At 38.1% G+C, this 23,653-nt stretch overlaps 1 protein-coding gene across 9 annotated transcripts in view; it reads left to right on the top strand.

Annotated features, from left to right (window-relative positions):
* Window positions 1-23,653, top strand: part of EXOC6B (exocyst complex component 6B) — a 605,784-nt gene that overhangs the window by 483,741 nt on the left and 98,390 nt on the right. Inside the window, exon 22 of one of the 9 annotated variants that reach the window (XM_042981711.1) lies at window positions 5,636-6,448. The exons of the other annotated variants lie outside the window; for them this stretch is intronic. Coding sequence (XP_042837645.1) covers window positions 5,636-5,716 — 81 coding nt within the window. The 3' untranslated portion in view covers window positions 5,717-6,448. Of the gene's footprint in view, window positions 1-5,635; window positions 6,449-23,653 lie in introns of those variants that run through there. 9 annotated transcript variants of the gene reach the window in all.

The following is a 23,653-nucleotide window of genomic DNA, read 5'->3' as shown; positions in this document are numbered from 1 at the left end:
GTACATAGCTGAGGTGCCTGGGTGGCTCAATCCAGGTTAAGTGTCTGACTCTTGGTTTCAGCTCAGCTCATGATCTCCACAGTGTGGAGCCTGCTTGGGATTCTCTTCCATCCCTCTCTCTCTCTGCCCCTCCCTAACACACATTCTCTCTCTCCCTTTCTCTCTCTCTCTCTCTCTCTCCCCCCCTTTCTCTAAACAAACAAACATAAAAAAAAGAACACCTATCATATAGTAAGCACTATGTATGTTTCTTATTGTTGTTTTTGTGTTTTTGTCTGAGCCATGCAGTATTAAATGGAGCAGAATTCTAGTGAAGTATCCATCACCCTGTGACTATTGCCACTCAACCAAAAGACAGGGAGAAATGACATTTTTTCCTCAGTGTTTTTGACTAATACCAAAAAATATTGGAAAGGAAGAAACACAGCTGTCTTTATTAACAGATTGTATCATCCTCAGCCTAAAAACTTCAAGTAAATTGTCCGACAAACAACATAGGCATACATTGGAGATACTGCAGGGTCAGTTCCGGACCTCCACATAAAAGTAAATTTCTCAATAAAGCGAGTCAAATGAATTTTTTTGTTTCCCAGAACATATAAAAGTTATGTTCAGACTGTATCATAGTCTATTAAGTATGCAATAGCCTTGTCTAAAAAAAAGTATGTTAAAAGTATTTGTTAACCTTATTTAAAAAAATACTTAATTGCTAAAAAAAAATGCTAACCATCATCTGAGCATTCAATCAGTCATAACCACTGATTACAGATCACCATAACAAATATAATAATGATGAAAAAGTTTGAAATAGTGCGAGAACTACCAAGATGAGACCTAGAGACATGCAGTGAGTAAATGCTTTGGAAAATGGTGCCTATAGACTTGCTTGACATCAGGGTTGCCAAAAACTTTCAATTTGTAGGAAACACAATGTCTCTGACGTGCAAGAAAGTGAAGCACAATAAAACAAGATATGCCTATGTACTGATAAAATATGGTCAGCAAGATGGCCAGACATAAAATTAATGTACTAAAACACATAGCTTTCCTACATAACAGCAAATATCAATAGAGGAAAAAAATCTCATTTATAATAAGAACAAAATCAATAGAATTCCTGGGAATAAACCTAACTAGAAATGTACAGCATCTATAGGAAAAAAATATGAAACTTTGTGAAAGGATATAAAAGAAGTATAAATGGAGAGCTACACCATGTTCCTGGATTGGAAGATGAAGGAATTTTGGCAATATTTTCTCCTCGAAACTAATCCATGCAGTCAGTGGGATACCAAAGACCCTGTGGAACTGTTTTTATGAAAATTAATAGGCTGATTCTCAAACTTCTGTGGAAGATATAATATGTGAGAATAAAGAAGAAGATTTTTAAGAATAGCTATCGTATTAGAATCCTTACTATGTGTCGGGTAGTGGTTTAAGTACCTTACGTGTGTTTACTCATCTAATACTCCAAATAGTAAAATGTAGGAATGGGTAGTAGTATCATCATTTTTCAGATCATGTCTACTAGAACAATACAGAGCGATTAAGTAACCTGCCCAAGGTTAGTAAATAACAAGGTTAGTAACACCCAAACTAGTAAATAACGCAGCTGGGATCTTACCATAGTCTGATTTCAGCCCCTGTTCTTAACCACTGCAGTCCTGCCTGTATACCAAGGGGATATTTTCACCACTCAATATCAAACATCATATAAAGCTATAAATTAAAAATTATGATTTTGGGGCAAGAATAAAGTAGCACACTAGGAAAAAATAGACCCATGGGAATTTTGCTTATTTATGATAAAGGGGCAATTTCAAATCAGTCAGGAAAATATTAGTAAGTTGTGCAGAGACAATTTACTATCTCTTTGGGGAAAAACTTAAATTATATCCCTGCTTTATACCATGCCCATAAATAAATTTCAAATGTATTGAAAACCTAAACATTAAAAGTATTAAAAGAAAAATAGGAGAATATTTTTATGCTCTTATAGTAGGAAAAGACTTACTAACTAAAATACAAAATCTAAGGCCATAAAATAAGATTGACAAGATTTAAGACTTTAATATGATAGAAGACAGCATAAACAAAGTTAAATCACAGTCCGAGAGAATAATGGCAGTATCTGTAATGGAATAATGATTAATATCCAGAATATATAAAAAACTCTAAGGACTCAATAAGAAAAAAAACTAACAACCAGCAGAAAAATGATCAAAGCATATCATATCAACAGATAGTTGGGAAAATAAAAACTAAAATTGCTCTTCCCCGAATAAAAAGATACTTACCTTCACTATTAAGGGAAATTAAAATAATAATGAGGTATCATTTTTCAACTATCAAATTAATAAAAAAATTTTGAATGTATAATATCTACTGTTGAAAAAAGAAGAGAAGAATCTGATACTATTTGAAGCTATCAAATGGGGTACAAATTGGTGCAGTGTGTTTGAGGACAGTTTGGCAATAACTATCATTATTTTAAATTACACCTTCCATTTTATCTCTAATAATTTTACCTCTCACATGTGTACAAGAATACAAATATAAAATATTCATTATAGGAGTGCCTGGGTGGCTCAGTTGGTTAAGTGACCGACTTCAGCTCAGGTCATGATCTCACGGTTTGCGGGTTTGGGCCCTGCGTTGGGCTCTGTGCTGACAGCTCAGAGCCTGGAGCCTGCCTCAGATTCTGTGTCTCCCTCTCTCTGCCCTTCCCCTGCTTGTGCGCTCACTCTCTCCCTCCCTCTCTATCTCTCAAAAACAAATAAACATTGGGGTGGCTGGGTGGCTCAGTCAGTTAAGCGTCCAACTTTGGCTCACATCATGATATCACGGTTTGTGAGATAGAGCCCCATGTCAGGCTCTGTGCTGACAGCTCAGAACCTGGAGCCTGCTTTGAATACTGTGTCTCCCTCTCTCTCTGCCCCTCCCAACCTGTGCTCTCTCTCTCTCTCTCTCTCTCTCTCTCTCTCTCTCTCACAAATAGACATCAAAACAAATTTTAAAAAATTCATTATACTACTATGTGTAACAGGGAGAAAGTAGAACAAACCTAAATATCCATTGGTAGGAGAATGACTAAATTATGGGCCATTCACACTTGGTATATTACACATCCCTTAAAAAGGGGGAGGGAGGGGTGCCTGGGTGGCTCAGTCAGTTAAGTGTCTGACTCTTGATTTTTGGCTCAGGTCTTGATCTCGCAGTTTGTGGGTGCGAGCCCCATGTTGGGCTCTGCACTCACAGTGTGGAGCCTGCTTGGGCTCCTTTCTCTCTGTCCTCTCTCACTTGTGCTGTCTCTCTCTCAAAATAAATAAATAAACTTAAAAAAAGAAAAAAGGTGGAGACAGTATATATATACCAGCATGTAAAGATCTCCAAGACATAGGAAGTTTAAAAAGATAAGTCACCAAACAATACTTAAAGTAAAACTTCCTATCTATATGCAGATATCTATCGATATTGTGCATGTTAACAATGAGATCACCCCTCCATCTTGAAGAAGAAAGAGTTTGCAGAAGGAAGAAACTTTTATTTGATTGCCTTCTTTCACTGAGAATGTGTTTTCGTATTACTTGCATACTTCTTCAAACTACAGTTAATTTTAGAGGATAAATTTAGAGGTAAAAAATCTCTCTTAGATAATTTTGTTCATCTCTTGTCTTTCTTTCTGCAGGTTTATCCTCTGTAGAATAGCACAAAAAGAACATTCTCTTCACCTGACTGCAAACATTCTTCCTGGGGGAATTTAGTTCACAAGTAGAAACTTAGGAAAAATCAGAAAAACATTCTGTTTATAGTGAATTTTCCTTTGCCTAATTTCATCCCTTTACACCTAGTTTAAGTCTCTTGAGATGTTTACCTTTCTCTCCTCCTGGAAGTCACGTTCTTTAAATATCTAGAGAATAGTCATACGATTGTATTGTGTCTTTTCTATTTCCGTATAGAAAACATTATTATACACATATCCTCTATCATGAAACCCCAAAACACTTTTCGGGAGCAGGCAAAATAGAGAGGAAATGAATCTAATGAATGATGATATATCTATCTGCTTCTCTTATCTATACTATTGAAATGTATGTTATACCTATAAGAGGCCCTTAATAGATACTGCATGAATTATCTTCATCTAAATATTTAGGGGCTTCTTTAGAATTCCCTTTTTCCCCCCTCTGTGTGTGCTGTGAAAAGAAAAGTGGCATTGTCATTAGAAAAGCCAGGGAAATTTGACCCTCTGGATTTTGGCAACTCAGAAAACTTTTCCACTTGAAGAATCTGAAAGACTCGTGTTTTCTTCTCTCCCAAGCATGTCAGGGTATCATTTCAGCTGGCTCAAACTGTATTACATTGGAAACTTCCTGTTTTATATTAGAAACTGCCAGGGTGGATATAATCTTATATTCAGCACTTCAGGATTACATACTAATTTCTTCAGAAGCCAATCTATTGTTTTTAATATATTATTATTTAATATCATGTAAAATTGAGACATACATGTTCAGGATTCTGTTCAAATTCTCTGTGCACCCTTAGACAAATCCATAACCACTCTTAACCTTCAGTTCTTCATCTTTAAGGGGATGTCTTCATATTTATTTTACAGACAATTACAAAGTATGATTATTATTTGAAAGCCTCCTTCTAAATATTTAACTTTCACCTCTTTTGTACAGTCTCTTTCACTGTATTCTGAAAAAAAACAAATATAAAAGTTTTCTTTCTCTCTTCTTAACTTATTCTATGTGCAATCATCTAACCTGTTTAAAATAAATACATTAGAAGAGATTTCAAAATGTCATCTGGTCCAATAATCAGCCTCAGGGGAGCGGAAGCTTCAAGAGCTTAGGAGAGAATCAGCTTTTCTCTTCTTGAAAAATCTAGGAAAATACAAACTTCACATCTTCCTTTTTTAGTCATTCAGCATGAGACCCCTGATATTCAGGCAGTAGCGTTCCAGCTCTTACTGTTTTATTAAATACCAACTGTGGTGATCCTTGAGCACAGAGAACAGTATCTACTCGTATGAACACTCCTAAGACTTAATGAAGAATTTTCACTTACCCATTAATCATTTGTGTTAGTTATCTGCTATTGCATAACAAATTACTTCAAAACTTGGTATAAAATGACACATATTTATGATCTTACAGTCTCTGTGGGTCAAGAATGAGTGTGGCTTAGCTGTGTTCTCTGGCTCTGGGTCTCCCACAAAGCTGCTGTCACTTCAAGAAGGATTCATTTCCTTACTTCCTCAGTGATTGTTGGAGGACCCAGTTCTTTACAGGTTGTACCCCAAGGCCTCCCTCAATTGTTCAAGAGCTACTGGCCACAGACAGACCTGTAGTTCCTTGCCTTCTGTGCCCCTCCATGGAGCGTCGCACAGCATGGTACCTTGTTTCATCAGAGCAAGCGAGTGGGAAACAGAGAGTATGATAGTAAGATGGAAGTCACAGTCTTCTGGAACTTCATCACGGAAGTGACATACCATCACTTTTGTCATGTTCTATTCTTTCCTTCTAGTCTGGGCTTAAGGAAGTGCTAATACTTTCCCTGCTGACATGTTCAGACACATGCTAGCAAATATCTAATTGTTTTTTATCAAAATAAATTTCTCCTACAGGCAGCTGTAGAGAGTGAGGATCTACACCAATTTGTGGTCAGCAGAATTTACACCAGGACCAGGATTCAAACTAGGGATTGATTCAGCAAATCACTGAATCAGAATCTTGAAACCAAATATTCTCCATGTGATGAACTTCTCTCTGAATGCCTCTAAGGTTGGAATAAAAGATAACTTGAGGCATATGTGTCTGAGAAGTTCTGGCTTATATGGATGATGAAACATCTTCACTGTAAACTACATGTATACATATTTGAAGCTAGACTAACTTCTCTCCTGCAGAAGTTACGGCCTATAATGATGAATAAGGCAGTGACCATTGGAACACTACTTCCACTGGAAGATGTGCATATGAAACAAGGCAGTGATCAGTTCTGGTAAGGAAGGGGCTTTGTGAAGTAACGAAGCAAGGGAATCTCTTTCTCTCTAGGTCGTACTGAAGCTTACCCACCTTAGGAAATTAGGGTGGCAGTTTGTTAGGTGGGCGAATGGTCGTCACTGTCTTTGAGGAAAGAGGCTCTATCGTCTCCTGATAACTTCCTTCCAAAGTTTTCAACCCTTTAAACCTGTTGTTTGAAGTTATCCTGGCCTTGGTTAAACCCACAAACCATTCAAAACCATTACTGCATTAATTTTCGATCACAATAGGAAAAGGACACATACCACACTGGATGTAGGCAAATAGGTATGTACAGTAAGAAAATTTCCTTCTCATCCTTTCTTCTCAAAGTTCAAATCTCCCCAGTTTTGTTAACCTCTTCCAGAGCCTGTATTCCATCTCTTAAACCTTGTGGCTTATGGCATTCTTTGAAATTTTAGTAGATTTCTTTCTATCTCCATAGTTCTAATAACATTACTTTCAAATGGTTTTTTTTATTTTTTTATTTCATTTTATTTTCTTTTTTAATTTTTATGAAATTTATTGTATTGGTTTCCATACAACACCCAGTGCTCATCCCAACAGGTGCCCTCCTCAGTGCCCATCACCCACTTTCCCTTCCCTCCCACCCTCCATCAACCCTCAGTTTATTCTCAGTTTTTAAGAGTCTCTTATGGTTTGCCTCCTTCCCTCTCTGTAACTTTTTTTCCCCCTTCTCCTCCCCCATGGTCTTCTGTTAAGTTTCTCAGGATCCACATGAGAGTGAAAACATATGGTATCTGTCTTTCTCTGTATGACTTACTTCACTTAGCATAACACTCTCCAGTTCCATCCACGTTGCTGCAAATGGCATGATTTCATTCTTTCTCATTGCCAAGTAGTATTCCATTGTATATATAAACCACATCTTCTTTATCCATTTGTCAGTTGATGGACATTTAGGCTCTTTCCATAATTTGGCTATTGTTGAAAGTGCTGCTATAAACATTGGGGTACAAGTGCCCCTATGCATCAGCACTCCTGTATCCTTTGGGTAAATTCCTAGCAGTGCTATTGCTGGGTCATAGGGTAGATCTATTTTTAATTTTTTGAGGAAACGCCACGCTGGTTTCCAGAGCGGCTGCACCAGTTTGCATTCCCACCAACAGTGCAAGAGGGTTCCCGTTTCTCCACATCCTCTCCAGCATCTATAGTCTCCTGATTTGTTCATTTTAGCCACTCTGACCGGCATGAGGTGATATCTCAGTGTGGTTTTGATTTGTATTTCCCTGATGAGGAGCGACGTTGAGCGTCTTTTGATGTGTCTGTTGGCCATCCGGATGTCTTCTTTAGAGAAGTGTCTATTCATGTCTTCTGCCCATTTCTTCACTGGATTATTTGTTTTTCAGGTGTGGAGTTTGGTTAGTTCTTTATAGATTTTGGATACTAGCCCTTTGTCCGATATGTCATTTGTACATATCTTTTCCCATTCCGTCGGTTGCCTTTTTTAAATGATAAATTGGAGCTCAGAGGTTTGTGAATTTGTTTTGGCTGTGCCTATAGTCGCAATGAACACTGGTCCCACTAGATTACGCTGCATCTTTCTCTGGATTTATTAGAAGTCCCCTAGCTCTACTTTGCTGGTAAACTGACTCTTTCTCTCTCCGCCTTTCTGCTTCTACCACCTGGAAGACACACATCTGCCAGTACATCTCTTACAATTGGTAAAAATGAGAGCCCTGCCCATTAGAATCATTGAAGGCTCCATCCAAATCATTATACTATGAGATGCTCACACATCTTTCAATAGTCTTCCCCAACCAAGTTCAAGAAGTAGACAAGATTGAAGTTATTACTCTTCAATCTGTATACCAGTCTGGATTTGTCGTACTTACAAAGAGTCACAGAACCTTTAGGGTTAACGCTAAAGTGAGGTTCTGTTGATGCATTTATCAAAGCTCCATGGGACATGGAGCTTGCTTTTATATTACAGAAAAATTAGCTTTTTACTTGATAGAATGAGCGTGTCAAAAGAAATTAAGTGGATTCTCAGATTATGCTTCTTAACGAGTGTATATTTGGGTCATTCTGGTTTTCAAGTACTCATCAAAGCTCTAGTTTTACTTTTTAAAAAAACAAATTTTTTTAATGTTTATTTATTTTTGAGAGAGTCAGAGACAGAATGTGAGTGGATTAGGGGTGGAGAGAGAGGGAGACACAGAGTCCCAAACAGGCTCCAGGCTCTGAGCTGTCAGCACAGAGCCCAATGCGGGGCTCAAACTCCCGAGCTGTGAGATCATGACCTGAGCCGAAGTCGGACGCTCAACCGACTGAGCCACCCAGGCACCCCTCTAGTTTTACTTTTAAAAAATCATAATAAATAATGATTGACTATCTATTAGATTTATGCCCCAATCTCTTGTAAGTGGAATATAGATAAGAGAATAGAGGGCTGTGCTTCTCATTTCATATAGTATCATCTAATATTAGAGAAGGATTTAACTCAGTTAGGCTAGCCCCAGACCTTTTTTTCACAGCAAAAGTCTGCAAACTAAGGCCTACTGTGTATGTTTATACATAAAGTTTTACGGGGACATAACCATGCCTACTCATTTGCCTGTTGTCTATGGCTGTGTTTGCACCAAAATGTCCAACCTTAGTATTTGATACGGAGAATAAATACATGGCCTACAAAGCCTAAACATTTACTACCTGCCCCTTTAGAGAAAAAGTTTGCCACCCCCTTCTCTATAGTATTAAATGCAAGAAAGTGAAAACACTTACATACTTTGAAGAATAAAAAGTCTCTAATGTAATCCAAATGTCCATATTTTTAATCAATAGAAATGTGGGGATTTTTTTCATAAAAGGATGTGTTTGTACAAAAGGACTGGCAGATAACATTAACATTTTAAAAAACATTTTGAAGTCTGTATAGGTTTTGAGAGACATGTTTAAATACTTAAAATATTTTATTAAGATAATATTAAGATATATAAATACTTAAAAATGAAGAACTAGGGACACCTGGGTAGCTCAGTTGGTTGAGCTTCTGACTCTTGAGCTGGGCTCAGGTCATGATCTTATGGTTTGTCAGTTTAGGTCCTGTGCATGGGACTCTGGGCTGACAACATGGAGCCTGCTTGGGATTCTCTCTCTCCCTCTCTCTCTCTCTCTGCTCCTCCCCAACTCATGTGCAAGCATGCACACGCTCTCTGTCTCTCTCTTGCTCTCTCTCTCAAAATAATTAAATAAACATTTTGTTTAAAAATGAAGAATGAGACTAGACCACGTTCTTATACCATACACAAAAATAAACTCAAAATGGATGAAAGACCTAAATGTGAGACCGGAAACCATCAAAACCCTAGAAGAGAAAGCAGGCAATAACCTCTTTGACCTCAGCCGCAGCAATTTCTTGCTTGGCACATCTCCAAAGGCAAGGGAATTAAAAACAAAAATGAACTATTGGGACCTCATCAAGATAAAAAGCCTCTGCCTTTCAAAGGAAATAATCAACAAAGCTAAAAGGCAAATGACGGAATGGGAAAAGATATGTGCAAATGACATATCAGGTAAAGGGTTAGTATCCAAAATCTATACAGAACTTACCAAACTCAACACCCAAAAAACAAATAATCCAGTGAAGAAATGGGCAGAAGACGTGAATAGACACTTTTCCAGGGAAGACATGCAGATGGCCAACAGACACATCAAAAGATGCTCACCATCACTCCTCATCAGGGAAATACAGATCAAAACCACAATGAGATACCACCTTACACCAGTCAGAGTAGCTAAAATGAACAAGCCAGGAGACTATAGATGCTGGCGAGGATGTGGAGAAACAGGAACCCTCTTGCACTGTTGGTGGGAATGCGAACTGGTGCAGCCGCTCTGGAAACCAGTGTGGAGGTTCCTCAAAAAATTAAAAATAGAACTACCCTACGACCCAGCAATAGCACTACTAGGAATTAATCCAAAGGATATAGGAGTGCTGATTCATACAGGCATATATACCCCAATGCTTATAGCAGCACTTTCAACAATAGTCAAATTATGGAAAGAGCCTAAATGGCCATCAATTGATGAATGGATAAAGAAGATGTAGTTTATATATACAATGGAATACTACTTGGCAATGAGAAAGAATGAAATCATGCCATTTGCAGCAATGTGGATGGAACTGGAAGGTATTATGTTAAGTGAAATAAGTCAGTCAGAGAAAGACAGATATCATATGTTTTCACTCATAGTTGGAATTTGAGAAACTTAACAGAAGACCATGGGAGAAGGGAAGGGGGAAAAATAGTTACAAACAGAGAGGGAGGGAGGCAAACCATAAGAGACTGTTAAATACAGAGAACAAACTGAGTGTTGGTGGGGGAAGGGGGGAGGGGAAAATGGGTGCTGGGCATTGAGGAGGGCACTTGTTGGGATGAGCACTGGGTGTTTTATGTAAGTAATGAATCACGGGAATCTACCCCAAAAACCAAGAGCACATCTTACACACTGTATGTTAGCCAATTTGACAATAAATTATATTTTAAAAAAATGAAAAATTGGGTATGAAATCCCTAATGTCAATCACATCAGGGGATTAAAAAATGTATAGAATACATTGATGTTCTTTTATTCTTGCCACTGGTAATTATAGAAGTCCGTATTTTAAAAATTGAATCAAGACTGTATACATTGTAAATCATTAGCAAAAACAAAACCGAAGAAAATTCCTGCATAGTTGGGGAAACAACAAAGAAAACAAAGCAGAATTACAATAATAAATGTAAATAGATTGCGTTCCTACCAAAAAGCTCAGATTGGCTTTAAAAAAAAAAATCCAGACATCAAAAAGTGACTCTAGAGTGTTAAAAGATACATAAAAGACAAATGTGCAAGCAAATACAATTTAAGGGAAAGTAGAGGATATAGTATTAAAATCGGTGAGCATGGTAGGAGTTAATATACCAAATTTTAGTTGAAAAAAATTGAAGTACAACTGCATTTAATTTCACTGAACATTACTGGTAGTTGGTTAATGAGAAGCAAGATCACTCAGGCCTGTCATTACAGAAAACATGTAAATACGTGTTCTAGCCTTAGCCTGGAGGTCCTAGCCTTTAGATGTGTGCATACATGTGTGAAAGAAGAAAATCTGGTGAAGAACAACTGAAAAAGCCCAAGTGTCTGAGGAAAGAAAGACAGACAGAAGTGATGGTTGCCTGTCTTCAACACATGCCTTCCTGATTCTGGATGCTTTGAGTTAGAACCATGTTGGTCAGAATTCTAGAGCTTGAGTGATTGTATCAGCTCGTCAATGCTTTGTTTCTGTTGTAAAGAGTCAAACTGAGGAAAGGAGAGTAGAATGACTGTAATAAACGTTAACTTTGGAGAGTGAATAATAATTGTTGATTCAATTCCTAGGTTTTGTCTCCCCATACAAATCATCTTCTTTTTCTATTTGTTTTTTGTTTTAGATGTTTTTAATGTTTTATTTTGGTTTTTTTTTTGGGGGGGGGAGCGGCAGAGAGAGAGGGAGACACAGAATCTGAAGCAGGCTTCACACTCTGAGCTGTCAGCACAGAGACTGATGCTGGGCGGGAACCCACGAGCCTGAGCCAAAGTTGGACGTTTAACCGACTGAGCCACCTGGGCGCCCCTCTATTTATCTGTTTGGTTTTCACCTCTGCACTCTTATCAAAGTCTGGCTCGTCCTTTATATCTATTATTTAATTTCCTGGCATCATGATCATTACTACCTTTAACACATTTGTTGGAATTCTGTTGTGCTATAGGGTTTCTTTTTGCATTGTTTATGCTGTCTCCCTTATCATGACTATTCTGCTTTCTTGTATCATACTGGAAAGGCAAATCAGTTTTTAGTTTTTAATTTCCTTCTGGTTTCTCTATTAAATCTTTTCCAAAAATATGTTTTCCTCTTGAACCTTAAGGATGATGGTCCCTTGCAATGGTCTTAGAATATTTTACCATAGCTTTTTTCCCCCCAGTTACATATCCTAGAAGGAATATTTAGATGCATTAGGTATCTAAATATTAGACAGGAACTGTGGTGCACTTTGGTCCCATTTGCCTGGGTCTGCTGTATAGTGTCCCCAGAAACATCAAAACAGAAAGCTCATGCTCTTGCATCCGTGTTAGGAGTCGGCACAGCAGCATGTGTTATACACCCAGAGCAAGAATGTTGGTTCATAGGCTACATCACAGTATATATTTATTTCTAGGCCACAAGTTTAAATACCAGACTTTCAGTTTTAAAAAACAGACACCTGTTAACCCTGTTAGCCCCATCCCAGATCAATAGCCGGGGAGCACATTGATATGCACAATTCCTGACTGAGTATCCCACCTTCAACAATTATTCATCCAATGCAACATTAATGGTTTCCTGTTTATCACAAGCCTGTCCCCACTGTCTCTCTCTCTGACATTAACTGGTAGAATGAATGGATATTCTATTGCCCTGACATGTTCTCTTCCTGGGATCTTCTAATCTGTGCCCGCATTGTGACTCCATAAAGCTTTGCATCACTCAAGCCCTCTTGCCTTCAGCCATATCATAAAAGTGTAAGTACTAGGTAGAGGCTGAGAAAAAAGGATACCCAGCTTTGTGCACCTCAGAAAGCAGCAACTGATAAACCACCTGCTGGTAAGAATGAATTTCTTGTGTATATTTTGGTGGGATTATAAAATGATACTATCACTGGAAAACAGCTTAACAGTTTCTTATGAAATTAAATATATACCTACCATGTAAACTAACAGTTACACTCCTGGGCATTTATCCTAGAGAAATGAAGAGTTAGGTTTACACAAAATCCTCTACATGAACACTCATAGCAGCTTTATTTGTAGTAACCGAAATTGGAAATGCACTTCCGGTGTGCAGTCCAAAGGTACTGCAAAGAATGAATGGGTATGTGTTTTGAAGATACATGCAATCTGTGACAGATCTATACGGTAGAATACTAACTACTTGATAATAAAAAGGATTCAGCTATTGATAATATACAAAAATGTGCATGGGGCGCCTGGGTGGCTCAGTCAGTTAAGCGTCCGACTTGGGCTCAGGTCATGATCTTGCGGTTTGTGATTTTGAGCCCCGCTTCGGGCTCTATGCTGACAGCTCGGAGCCTGGAGCCTGCTTCGGATTCTGTGTCTCTCCATCTCTTGGCCCCTCCCCTGCTCATGCTCTGTGTCTCTCTGTCTCTCAATAATAAACGTTAAAAAAAAAAAAATGTGAATGGCTCTCAAGGGCATTCTGCTGAGTGAGAAATAAAAGCCAATCTCAGATGGTTACATATTGTATGATTCCATTTATATAACATTCTCTAAGTGACAAATTATAGTGATAAAGAACAAATCAGTGGTTCCCAGAGGTTAGGGTTGGGGCTGGGGAAGGTGTGATTAGTATAAAGTAAAACAAAGGGGTTCCTTATGGTGGTGGAACAGTTCTGCATTCTGATTGCAGAGATGATTACACAGATCTACATGTGATAAAATTTTGTACATTTTATACAACACACGCAAGTACATATAAAACACATATAAACAAGAATGCATGTAAAAACTGGTAAAAGTCCAAATAAGGTCTACACCTGAATTCGTAGTATTGTTACCAATGTCAGTTTCCTGGTTTTGACTGTGTACTCTGGTTACAAAAAGTATTATTGTGGGAATCTGGCTGAATGGTTTATGGAAACTCTTTGTACAATTTTTGCAACTTCTTAGGAGTCCGTTTCAAACTACTAAGTTCCAAAAAAAAAAAAAGCAGCAACTGTGCAACTGAGGAACGGCCACCCAGTTTTTCTGACTGATAGAGGCCAGTAGTTTTCAAACCTGGGAGATCATCAGAGTAACTTAATGAGATTTATAAAAAAACAAAAACAAAAACCATAATCACTTCTCGACAGCACCTCCCACCTCCACCTCGGCCCGTTGAACCAGGATCTCTGGAAATGAATCCAAGGAGTCTGTATTTGCAGAAAACTGTCCAATGTTGGGAAACATTGTCATAGAGCCTGGATTTTGAGCCAGGGGTGGGAGTAGGGAAGACTGTTGTGTGCGTTCTGCATGAGCCCTGGATTGTGATTCGCAATCCTTCTGCGTTCTGGCAGAAGCTTAAATGTCCGTTTTAGATTTTAGCATTGTTGAGAGTTTTTACTTTTTTTAGAGACCGTATAGCTGTTTCCATGGGGAGTTTCTTGAGGCTGTGTCATTAGCTACTAATCAGCTGGCCACTTAAACCAGAGGCAGAGCAGTAGTACTTTTATAGATGGACCGTGTCTTTGCCTTATCCTCATGTGAATGGTGACTTGCCTCCAGCTTTCCCCAGCGAGGCTTCCGAGTTCTACTTTAGTTGATCCGATTTTCACATTGATGTGGCGTCAACATAAATCACGTTTCCCCCAAGATTGGCTAGTGAGTGGAAGACAGCCAAGGCACGCCACAGTGAAGACATCAGTTAGGAAAATTACATTCAAAACCTGAAAGCAGCTGTCACTGAAGTTTTTGTTTATGAAAATTGGAAAAGTTCTCCCCTCTCAGCCCACTGACATCCCTGATTTATTGTTTCTCTGCTGAAAATTATCCAAAGATGTTTTCAGGCATCAGTTGGTGAAAGCCAAATTTATTGAAGATGGAAGAGAATGTAAAGAGCCATTATATTTGCGAATTTCTCAGTACGACATGGCCGCCTTTTCATAGCTAGAGTTGACCAGATTCTTTCTGTGTTTGTAAAAAAATCAGTTGAGGAACTAGTATGTGCCATCGTGCTAGAAGGGGCAGATGGTTTGTTATGCTGTGCTACAGAAAACTCTAGGCAATAATCAGGACACTTGAGTGTTTCCCCTCGCTCTGCTAACCGAAAATGTGTCATTGGTCAAATTGTGTAACTGCTCAGAGTCTTATTTTCCTTCTCCATAAAAGTTGGAGGTAGACCTTAGAGTAAATGAGCATTTTCAAACATTCATGAGTTGTAGAATTTAGACATGATCTAAATTTAGATCGCCTAAATTTAGATCTAGATCACCTCCCTTTTGGAACTGAAAAGAAAAATAATATTGTCATTTGTTTCATGGCATGTGATAAAGAAGCAAATTAAAAATTCATATTTTGCATATTATTATAGACTCTAAGGTTAATTTAAATGTAATATCTGGAAATACTAATTAAATACCTGTCACCATTTCCCTTATAAAAATTATGCACAGTATTTAATTAAACCAATTATGTAAGAGAAAGCAGAATTTATTGAGTAATCCAATTATAATATTTTATTGAATTGTTTAGAGATAAAATGTAAGAAGCTCCAGTTATTAAAATACAGATCCAAAGAGCCAAATCTATTTATAAGACTTATTGTTTGATATTTTTAATTTTGAACAGTAAAGACTAATTTGTATATATAATTTTCAAGTTGTGTTTCTAAATAAAATAAGAAAAGGTATTTTATGCTAGAAAGTGCAACTATTTATCAAAAAATAAGTGTAATCCTAAATCCTAATGAATACAAAGTCAAATTGAATACAAATATATTTCCTCTTTTCATTTATTTTTTTTAAATGTTTATTTTTTTATTTTTGAGAGAGAGAGAGAGAAAGAGACAAATAGAGTGAGCGGGCAAGGGACTGAGAGGGAGGGAGACAGAATCCCCAGTAAGCTCCATGGCGTCAGCACAGAGTCCAATGTGGGGCTCAAACTCACGAACTGTGAGATCATGACCTGAGCCAAAATCAAGAGTCAGATGCTTAACTGAGTGAGTCACCACCCAGATGCCCCTCCTCTTTTTAAATATAAGTTTTTATGGAGTCTGATCAATGAATGTAATTACCAGTTTGTTTAAGGTCATCTTTGAATATATTTGCAAAATTATAATCATTTTTATGATCTTCATTTCTCTTATTTTCATTAACATTCAACATTATTTTCCATTTTTGGATTTTCTAGCTATCTATTGCTATTGATATCTAGTTTGATTTTACTGTGATCAGAGAATATATAATAAAATTATTTCTAGTCCTTTGAAATTTGTTGAGACCTGTAATCTGTCTCAGCATGTGGTCAATTTTGGTAAATATTCAAATGCCTTTAAAAAAGTGTTTTTTCTGCACTTACTGCCTGCAGTGTGCTGTAGACACTAGTCAGATCAAGTTTGTTCGTCACAATGGGTAAATCTATATCTCTACTAACTGTTTGGTTGTTATCCTAATTGTTATATCAGTAATTAGGAGGCATGTAACTGTCCAGTTATGATTGTAGATTTGCTATTTCTCTTTTTATTCCTGTATATTTTTTTTCTCTACTTATATTGAAGCATAAATTACTAGGTGTATTTAAATTTAGGAATGTTGCATCTTCTTGGTAGATTGACTCTTTGAACATTATAATAGATCCCCTTGTATCTCTAATAATGCTTCTTCCCTTAAAGTCTACTTTGTCCAGTATTATTAGTATAGCCACATCAGCTTTCTTTTTGACCAGTATTTGCATGGTACATATTTTTTCATTTTATTTTCAAGTTTTTAAGATTGTTATATTTAAGGTATTTTATCAGGACATGTAGGGTGTTTGTTAGTCTTTGTTCTAACAAATTCTGCCTTTTTTTTTTTTTAATGTTTATTTATTTTTGAGACAGAGAGAGACAGAGCATGAACGGGGGAGGAGCAGAGAGAGAGGGAGACACAGAATCTGAAACAGGCTCCAGGCTCTGAGCTGTCAGCACAGAGCCCGACACGGGGCTCGAACTCACAGACTGTGAGATTGTGACCCGAGCTGAAGTCGGACGCTTAACCGGCTGAGCCACCCAGGCGCCCCTAACAAATTCTGCTTTTTAATGGGGGGGGGGGGGAAGTATTTAGTTAATTGGAACTTAAATTAATTACTGATATGTTGGGATTTATACATATATCATTATACTTCTTCTTTTGTATTTTTGCCCTGTCTTTGGTTTTGGGGTTTTTTTCTTTTTTTTTTTTTTTCTTTTTTTTTTTTTTTCTTTTTTTCCTTTTTTCTTCCCTCTTAAAAATTAATTGTTTTAATTTTAACTTTTTAATATTTAACTTTTTAATCTATTAGTTTGTTTTTTAGACTGTATAACAAACATATCTTTTATTGGCTAGTATATCTTTTAGTGGTTGCCCTAAACACTGCAAGAAGTTAAGCATCCTTAACTTATTAGAGTGTAGTATAACTTAACAAGTTCCATAAAAATTCTAGAACCTTATTATTATTGCCATTGTGCATTTTAACTTCACAAATATTCTGAATCCAAAGGAACACTACGATGATGATGATGATGATGATATTTATTTATATGTATCTACATATTTACCCTTTTGTTTCTTTCCACATTCTTTGTAATATTTCTTTTGGTGTAGGTCTGCTGATAACAAATTACTGAGCTTTTGTTTGTTTTAAACTGTCTTTTTATTTTTTGCCTTCATTCCGGAAGGACATTTTCACTGAGTATTGAATTCTAAGTTTCAGTTACTTTTGTTTAGCATGTCAGTGTTTCAGTTCTATTGTTTTCTGATTTTCATCATTTTTCTTGGTGAAGTCAGGCGTCAGTCTTATTGCTGGTCCTTTGAAGGTTTGTCTTTGGTTTTGGCAGTTTTCCTCTACTGTGCCTTGTTGTGGGTTTTTCCTGCATGGAATTTAAAATTCCTTTTGAATCTGTGACTTGATATCATTCATTAGTTTTAAAAAATTGCAGCTATTATATCTTTCCTTTTCATTTCCTTCATTCTCTAGCTCTTCCTTTTTGGGACATGAACCCTAAATATTTGGCTCTTTTCACTATATCCCATATGTTTTATCTTTTTGTTCAGTCTAGATTATTTGCCTCAGTCTAGATATTTTGTACTTACCAGTGTTCCAATTTACTAATGCTCTCTTCAGCAGTGAGCCCACCCACTGTATTCCTTTTTTTTTTTTAGGTTATTTTTGAGAGGTGGTGGTGGGGCATGCATGAGCAGGAAGGGGGCAGAGAGAGAAACAGAGAGGGAGAGAATCCCAAGCAGGCTCCTCATTAGGGCACAGGGCCCAACACGGCGCTCAAACTCACAAACCAAGAGACTGTGACCTGAGCCAAAACCAAGAGTTGGACACTTAATCAACTGGGCCACCCAGGTGCCCCTATGTTCTTAAGTTTAGCTATTGTATTTTACATTGCTGGAATTTGCTGGGTTTTTCCTTTTTTTTCATTTTTCAGTTGTGTGGTGAAATTCTTCATTGTGTCCTCTGTTTTATTATACACGAGTCACAGTTATTTTAAAGTTTAGTTCTGATTTTGTTCAACTGTTGGACTGTTTTCTGTTGTCTGTTTTTTTACTCCTATTCTAAGCAAGCTTGTATTTTTATTGAATCCCAGCCATTGTGCATGAAAATTTTAGCGGCCCTAGGTAATGTTCTCCCCCAGAGATTCATCTTGTCTTTTAGGTGGTATTTAGAGGGAGGAAGGACACCAGTCCCATCCTTTGAGGAATTGTGCAGACTTGTGCATGAGCTGCAGTTTGTATAAGTTTCCGTGTATGCTTTGTTTGTATCCACTGTTACCAGTATTCCTTGGTGTGTCCCAAGCAGGGGCCCAGGGTTTGTTAGTAAGCCCCCATGCTGGGAGTTGAACTCTTAATTTTTGTTTTCTCAGCACCAAGAGTCTATAGGAAACTCTGCTCTACTTCTTAGGCCCCTGCCTGTTCTGGTTTAGCATCAGCACATGCCAGTAAGCTTGCATTTCTGTCCCTTCTTTCTCCATGCAACCTTGATTATTTAAATTCTTTGTCCCTTGGTAACACCAAAGCCCGATATTTTCTCTCCAGCCCTGTGAGTTTGCCAGAAGTTCTCCTGGCTTCCTTGCCTCTCTCCTAACACCAAGAATCCGGTATGCAGAATTTTGGGTTTATCCCAAAGAACTTCTCTTTTCTCCAAGATCTTGTCTTCTCCAATCCTGGATGTCTCAGCAGCTCTCTGATGCCTTCAGGCAGCTTTTTTTTTTTTTTTTTTTTAATTTTGTTTCTGGCTTTTCTAATTGTTCTTGGCAGAAGTGTTGGTCTGCTTCAAGTTACTCATCCTACCCAAAACCTGTTTATTGATTTAAAATAGAAATTCTCACTGAGGCCATCACCACCTTTAACACTTTGAAGCCTCATAGGCTCCCAACCATGTCTGGATGAGTGATCTCTAAAGATACGTTTAATTTTTAATTTCCAATGATTCTTTCAGGTTAATATCATGGGCTTTTATACTCATATGGGTGCATGGGAAATGGTCATTTGTTTTTGCTTAATTCTAACATCTGTTTTATCTCAGGACACTTCACTAGAAACAGGGTTATGAGCACGAAGAATGTGAAAAGGAGAAAAGAGTAGTGAGTTACCATAGTTGAAACATATCTGAATTAATTTGTGAAGTAGTCAGAGGTGATACAGGCAAAGGAGAGAATCCCCAAAAAGATTATGAGGATGAAACAGGGAAAGAAAAGTACAGAAAGGAATGTATCCATCTCATAAATAAAATGCTTTGTTATAGTGCCATTTATTTAAAGTACAAAAAGGAAAAAATGGCAAAATAGAACCAGAATGATAGGAAGAGATTAATAAAGGCCAGAGGTGGTAATGACTAAGACCCTACATAGATTAAGTACTAGTACATGCTTGCTGTAAGACAGATGAAAGATGTTGGGGCGCCTGGGTGGCTTGGTCGGCTAAGCGTCCGACTTCGGCTCAGGTCATGATCTCAAGGTCCGTGGGTTCGAGCCCCGCGTCGGGCTCTGTGCTGACAGCTCAGAGCCTGGAGCCTGTTCCGGATTCTGTGTCTCCCTCTCTCTCTGCTCCTCCCCTGTTCATGCTCTGTCTCTCTCTGTCTAAAAAAATAAATAAACGTTAAAAATTTAAAAAAAAAAGACAGATGAAAGATGTATTTTTAGGAAGCATTACTTGATTCCATTAAGCAAGTCATTGTTGATGATAATGTTAGTCAGTCATCTGTTTCTAAATGACCCAATAGCTTTAGGAAAATTATCTGTACTTATTTTGCTAGTTCACCAATGTAGATCCAAAAGGGAGGAGCAAATTTAGCAGAAGTTCCTCTGTCATCATAATTTACCACATACAAAAAGCAATTCTTTAACATTTGGACCTTGATACAATTTTTGTGTGGACCAAGGTCCAAATTTTCTAAGCCACCTGATCCCTTACCAGACGTATTTTGATTCTAATCATAAAGATTGGTCAGATTATCCCTGAGGGGAATCTAAAATGTAACTATGTAACTCCAGAAAGTTTGGCAGAGGAATAATTACCTAAAGGAACAGATCTTAACACCAGTAAATAGGTTTGTGACCGTAGGAGTCTACACTTCTGAGAATATCCAGTCTCTGTTCTAGTTCCAGTTCAACCCTGATTCAGGTATAAAAGAGGGAAAGAGAAAGAAAGTGATGGTAAAGATGTGGTGATTGAAATGAAAATCCTTTTCATGTCACAGAGCAACCATTAGTATGATTGTTCTACAAACGGAATGTGGCTCTGGTTCTGCCTTTAATCTTAGTAGGGTTCTGAATCTAGGTCAATTTGATATATCCTGAGGCTTACTTAGGAACAAACCCAGAGCCCTGAGTTCCTCCCTTACCATCCCACAACTTTAATCCCACATAGCTAAGCTGGTACCCCAGAGCCCTATGAACATTAAAATACAAACTGCCTGGGTATTCACCTTATGGCAATTGATTTACAAAGTCACAGTACATTTCTTTGGTATCTCACCTTTAACCCTCTGTGTCCTTGGGATCTCACACAGGATCCTGAATCAAATATCCACCAGAAACACTAGATAGTTTCATAATTATCTTTTTTATCTTACAAATAATCTTGTAAGATAAAGATTATTCCACTTATAGTAATGAAGAAACAGATACTCAGAGTGCTCTTGAGCAATATCTTACTGCCGTGCAGTAGCAATTGTACATTTGGGCTCCCGTGTTCTGACTTCAAGTTCATTGCTCTCTTTGGACCCCAGAGGATGTCAATGAATACTTGGTTGCTTGTTGACTGAGAAGGAACGATCCCCCTAAAATGAAAAACAGACTTCAAATGACTTCTTTGCCTCGGTTTAACACTCACCACCTCCTTTGGAATGCCAGACAAGGGAAATGATCAGTTCAATTGTTGCCGTTTATAAGTGGGGAAGTTGAGACCAAAGACGCTTTATTCAAGGCCTCAACTTCCAATTGCCATTCAGCATTTCTCACTAAGGAAGTTGAGATGAATATATGTTGTCATCTTGTTTGAAGGTCAGGTGGAATGTTTCTATGATGACTCTATTCATCATGGAGTCTGATGTGATGACTGGTCTCTCACAATCCCTGTGATGACTAGGGATTTCTGGATGAATGCAGGGTAAGGGAGGAGGGTGATATCTTCCCTGCCCCCTGTAACATGACATGTTTTGCACAGAAAGTAATTTTTTCTTTCAATCTGAGGCAAGTGTAATATAACACTTACTGAACATTTAGGATGAGCTGGGTATTGTGGAAAGTGTATAATATGAACAAACCAAAGCTCCTGCCTCCAAGAGATGATAATTTAATGGGGGGAAAAAAGGTGTTCTAACATGTTCATATAGTTCTGAGTTAATTAAGTTTAGGGAAATGATTTGCCACTTACAAATACCTACTTTCTAATTACTACCAACATCCATGTTTTAGTAGCTTTTAAGCTGTGTTGCATGGCCGCCAGTGATTCCATTGAGCTCCCGTGGGTGTGATTCTATGCTGTGGTGGTAGAAGCTGGTCGAATGGGGGAGGCAGAAGGGCTGAGCTGATAGGTCCCTGAGTGATTTATCCCAAATCTGCCTGAACAGCTTTGATTTTCTATGTTTTATAAATTTGACTCCTTCATAAGATTATGTGGGGGGAGAAAGCCGGCTCTGCAACTAAGAAATTTAAATCACTGGATGATGCAACAATAATGAAACATTCAGTCTTTATGGTGGGCACTCGACTAAATGCTCTGTGGTCCTGCAGTAACCAGAAATTACCTCCCTCATTTGAAAATCAATATTGCAATGGACCGCGGTCACATTTTGAGAGGGAAATGGTTGTTACGCCACCCGGTTGTTTGCCAAGACAAGGAACCTCTCTCTGTACAGGGAATGAGTGAACATTATAGAAATTGTCATTTCATTTTATCATTCCAAGAGTCTCAACAAGGCAGGTCAGGCTGTAAGAAAGTAGACGCAGCCCAAGCCAGGTGGTGATCCCAATTTTAGGGAAGAGTTCTCTTAAGCAACTTGAGGCAAAGTCCCATGCAACTCATAATTGTGTCAAGGGGAATAAATTGCCAAGAATGAAATACGTTAGTGAGACTTCTTTTTGGTCCCTTCAAGTTGCTTGCAACATGAACAATACAATGAGCAGTTGAGTCATGTACATAGTTTGGAAAGACTAAAAGAATTAAAACAAACAAACAAAAAACAGCTAAGCTCTGTGATGGAAAATGAGATTTTCATACAGGATGAGTGACAAGTTATGCAGAAAGCCGTCCTGAGCAAAAACTTTGGGGCCACTTGTTTGGGTTTGGTTTTTAAGTGGGAAAATGGGTCAGTTGGTCCTACAGAACATTCCCACAAAACTTGTCATTCTGGCATGTGATACAACATGGGCAACAGGGGATTTAAAAAAAAAATCACATCTGAATTGACTCCTCTCTTTGATATTACCTGGGCTCTTCCAGCCTAATTGATGAGAAGGAACCCTTTGCAGAAAGCATTTACCCCTCTGAGAACTTCTTTTCTGTTCCCGCTCACTGAGAAAGCAGAAGGAGATCAGCATTTTCCCCGTTGCCTTCAATGCAGCCTCAAGCTTCACCTATTATCATCACTTCAGAATGGAACACAAGACTGCTCTTGAACTAGTTTTGCTTCTGACAGTGATGCAGTCATTAAGTAAGTATCTAGAAACTCCTGTAAGGCTCCACCCCAGAAGTGCAAGGCCTTCCCCCAGGAGCCAGAGTCAGCTCACTGAGATCGCCGTTGGCACTAATCCTCTCAAAACTCCAGAAGTCAGGAGCCAGGGCTCTCCTTCCCTTTCCTATCCTCTCCCATCCCCATCCCCCATGCCCCATTTTCTTCACAGCTACTAAGTGCTCTCTCTGGAATGTTTGAAGGTGAGGATTTAGGTCTGGGCAACCTGTTAAAAATATGAATTGTTACCATGAACTCTGAGTGGCCTTTCAGCTTTGCTGACAGAAATTTACTCCATGTAGACCTCCCCCCCCCAAAAAAAAAATTAAGCAGGTAAGGTCATTTGGAGTTGAAACAAGCATGCAGTCGGTGTGTTTGAAAATGAAATTATAATTAACCTGCTGATGGCTGTGAGGTGTTACCTTGAACTCTGTGTGGCCTCTTGGCACAGCGGCTGAACTTGCTTTATTGAATACCCAGAGACCTGAACAGGTGAAATCAGGATGTGTCCGGGGCCAAGTGTACTTGTAGAAAGAAGATTATGTCTCTTTTAGTGCCGATTGTAAGAGAGTTGAGGATTAATTGAGCAGCACTAATCAGAAAATAAAAATGAGTTTTGACCATCCATGTCTACGTGAAGCATAAAATTTGTTAAAACTGCTGAGGAAAGTGACTTGCCCACTTTG

Source organism: Panthera tigris, chromosome A3 (genome assembly GCF_018350195.1).
Source record: "Panthera tigris isolate Pti1 chromosome A3, P.tigris_Pti1_mat1.1, whole genome shotgun sequence".
Taxonomy (NCBI): Eukaryota; Metazoa; Chordata; class Mammalia; order Carnivora; family Felidae; genus Panthera; species Panthera tigris.
The sequence above is the reverse complement of the archived record's forward strand: the minus strand, read 5'-3'. Positions and strand labels throughout refer to the sequence as shown.